The sequence below is a fragment of the Mandrillus leucophaeus genome, unplaced genomic scaffold (genome assembly GCF_000951045.1).
Source record: "Mandrillus leucophaeus isolate KB7577 unplaced genomic scaffold, Mleu.le_1.0 Scaffold345, whole genome shotgun sequence".
Lineage (NCBI taxonomy): Eukaryota > Metazoa > Chordata > Mammalia > Primates > Cercopithecidae > Mandrillus > Mandrillus leucophaeus.
The window spans coordinates 2,518,669-2,521,287 of NW_012103643.1; the positions used below are offsets into that span (position 1 = coordinate 2,518,669).

Below are 2,619 nucleotides of genomic sequence, written 5' to 3' on the forward strand. Positions count from 1 at the left end.
ATGGTGAGAGATGGGGTCCAATTTCATTCGTCTGCATATAGCAATCCAATTTTCCCAGCATCGTTTATTGAAGAGTGTGTCCTTTCCCCAATGTATTTTCTTGTTGACTTAGTCAAAGAACAGCTGGCTATAAATATATGGCTTTATTTCCAGGTTCTCTCTTCTTTTTCAATGATCTATATATCTATATTTATACCACTACCATACTGTTTTGGTTACTATATTCTTGTATATATATTATACACATATACAATACTATACATATAATGTTGTGTATACAATAAGTTTTGATAAATGAATTCGGTAACATTTTTTGGTAAAGTTGTTAGGTTTTTCTTTATTTAAGATCATATCATCGGCAAATAGACATACTCAACATTGCTAACCATCACAGAAATGCAAATTAAAACCACAGAGACATCATCTTATACCACTCAGAATGGCTGTTATTGAAATGACAAAAAATAACAGATGTTGGTGAGGATGTAGAGAAAACTATAAAGGGAAATATAAATAATAATAGTTATTATTGTTATCTTTCTCATATAACATCCTCTAAATTAAAATAAAAACATTTACCGCTGGAAGAAATCTCATAGGCTTTCATTTAAGTTAGTGAGTGCCCCTAGTTTGTTAGATTCACAGAAAATAAAGACAAAGTTATTGACCATAAATAACTCACAATCATCTGAGGGAATCAGATAAATAAAATAAGAGTATGCCAGTATAACATATTGAGGACCATAATAGAATTGAGCAAATAGATCCCTAGAAGAATGGTGGAGTGATGCTTAACACTTATTGTGAATGTCCAGGAATGCTTTCATAGGAGACATAGCCTAAGCTGTGCTTTGAAGGATCAACAGGATTTTGGCAGGTAAAAATTGGAAGTCAGTAGCAAAGACATGGAATCAACTTAAATTTCCATCAATGGTAGGCTGGACAAAGAACACATGGTACATATACACCATGGAATACTATGCAGCCATAAAAAAGAACAAAATCATGTCCTTTGCAGAAACATGGATGGAGCTGAGGCTATCATCCTTAGCAGTAAACTAATGAAAGAACAGAAAACCAAATACTGGAAGTTCTCACTTATAAGTGGGAGCTAAATGATGAGAACACATGGGCACAAAGAGGGGAACAACACACAGGGGCCTACTTGAAGGGGGAGGGTGGGAGGAGGGAGAGAATGAGAAAAAATAACTTTTGAATACTAGGCTTAGTACCTGGGTGATGAAATAATCTGTACAACAAACTCCTGAGACATGAGTTTACCTATATAACAAACCTGCACATGTACCCCGGAACCTAAAATAAAAGTTAAAAAAAATTTGATGAAGTGGGCAAGATGTTTCAAAGAAAGTAACACACCGAAAAGTTCCAAGAAATCTTAGGGTAGATTATGGTGCATTGGGCAAAATCCTATTGCTTTTATTTTACTATATTGTATCAGACCTCTGTTTTACATCACTTCAGATCTTTGCCTCACCTGTCTCTTGCTCTAGCCACCACTGCAGTGGCCATCCTGCATGGGCTCCATCTACTTTCTTGCAAGTGTAACCTAAGAATGCCTCATTTTGTGCCTTTGCTGTTTGCTTCTCAACTCTAGTCTGGGTAATTTCTTGTTGATTACTGAGATGAAAAATGCTGGGACATCTCCCAGTGCACAGGTATGTATGTACCTGGAAGTACAGAAGAGATAATAGCCCCTGGAGTAAAAAAATCTAAATTAGGTTTGATTACACTCCACAAAGCATGCTTGTTCCATGTGCGGGTTACAGCTGTTTCTTTACAATTCTCATGGCTGGCTAGGGGCAAATCCTGGTCATAATTACCTGAAACACTCATTGTCCTTAGAATGATGAACTTTTTAAAAATGTAAATTGCTGTTGTAATGAGGCCACAGAGTCTGTGTTGTGTGCTCCACCCACTTCTGGTTGTATATAAAGGTCTCAGGGCAGAAGATGACATTCAGACTTCAGAATTGCCCACCTGCTTCTCTACTGAACTACTAAACACCCATCTCTAGACACCATGTGTTGCAACTACTACAGAAACTCATGTGGTAGCTGTGGCTATGGCTCTGGCTACGGCTGTGGCTATGGCTCTGGCTACGGCTGTGGCTATGGCTCTGGCTACGGCTGTGGCTATGGCTCTGGCTACGGCTGTGGTTATGGCTCTGGCTATGGCTGTGGATATGGCTCCAACTATGGTTGTGGATACGGCTCTGGCTACGGCTCTAGCTCTAGTTGCTGTGGCTACCGGCCATTTTGCTATAGAAGATGTTATTCTTGCTGCTAGAAAATAACTGCTGTGGACCTTTTCTTCTAAAAGGACCATTTCAAGGCCATTTCTGTTTCAATGTCCTACAATTCCATCAGATTCTACGGAACAGAGAGCAGTCAGAACCTGCAGAAAACAGATCATCTTATGAAATCCTGCTTACTGTTGTGGGGGCCTGAGTTACCCCATGATGTTTCTGGAAGACAGAAGACCTAACTCTGGCCATGGTCCAGATGTAAACCTACTACCTTCTTATTTTATGTTTCTATATTGTAACTATTTCCAAATAAACATGTTTCATTGGTCCTAACAAGTTTTTCTTCTTTTTTT

General features: G+C 38.5%; 1 protein-coding gene across 1 annotated transcript; it reads left to right on the forward strand.

Moving 5' to 3' along the window:
* Nucleotides 1-2,040: 2,040 nt before the first annotated feature.
* LOC105545991 (keratin-associated protein 6-2-like) lies at nt 2,041-2,307 on the forward strand. The gene has a single exon (XM_011989065.1). The coding sequence runs from the start codon at nt 2,041-2,043 to the stop codon at nt 2,305-2,307; it is 267 nt and encodes an 88-aa protein (XP_011844455.1).
* Nucleotides 2,308-2,619: the final 312 nt, after the last annotated feature.

Coding starts and splice junctions, on each gene's coding strand:
- LOC105545991 (XM_011989065.1), top strand. CDS start 2,041: ATGTGTTGCAACTACTACAGAAACTCATGTGGTAGCTGTGGCTATGGC.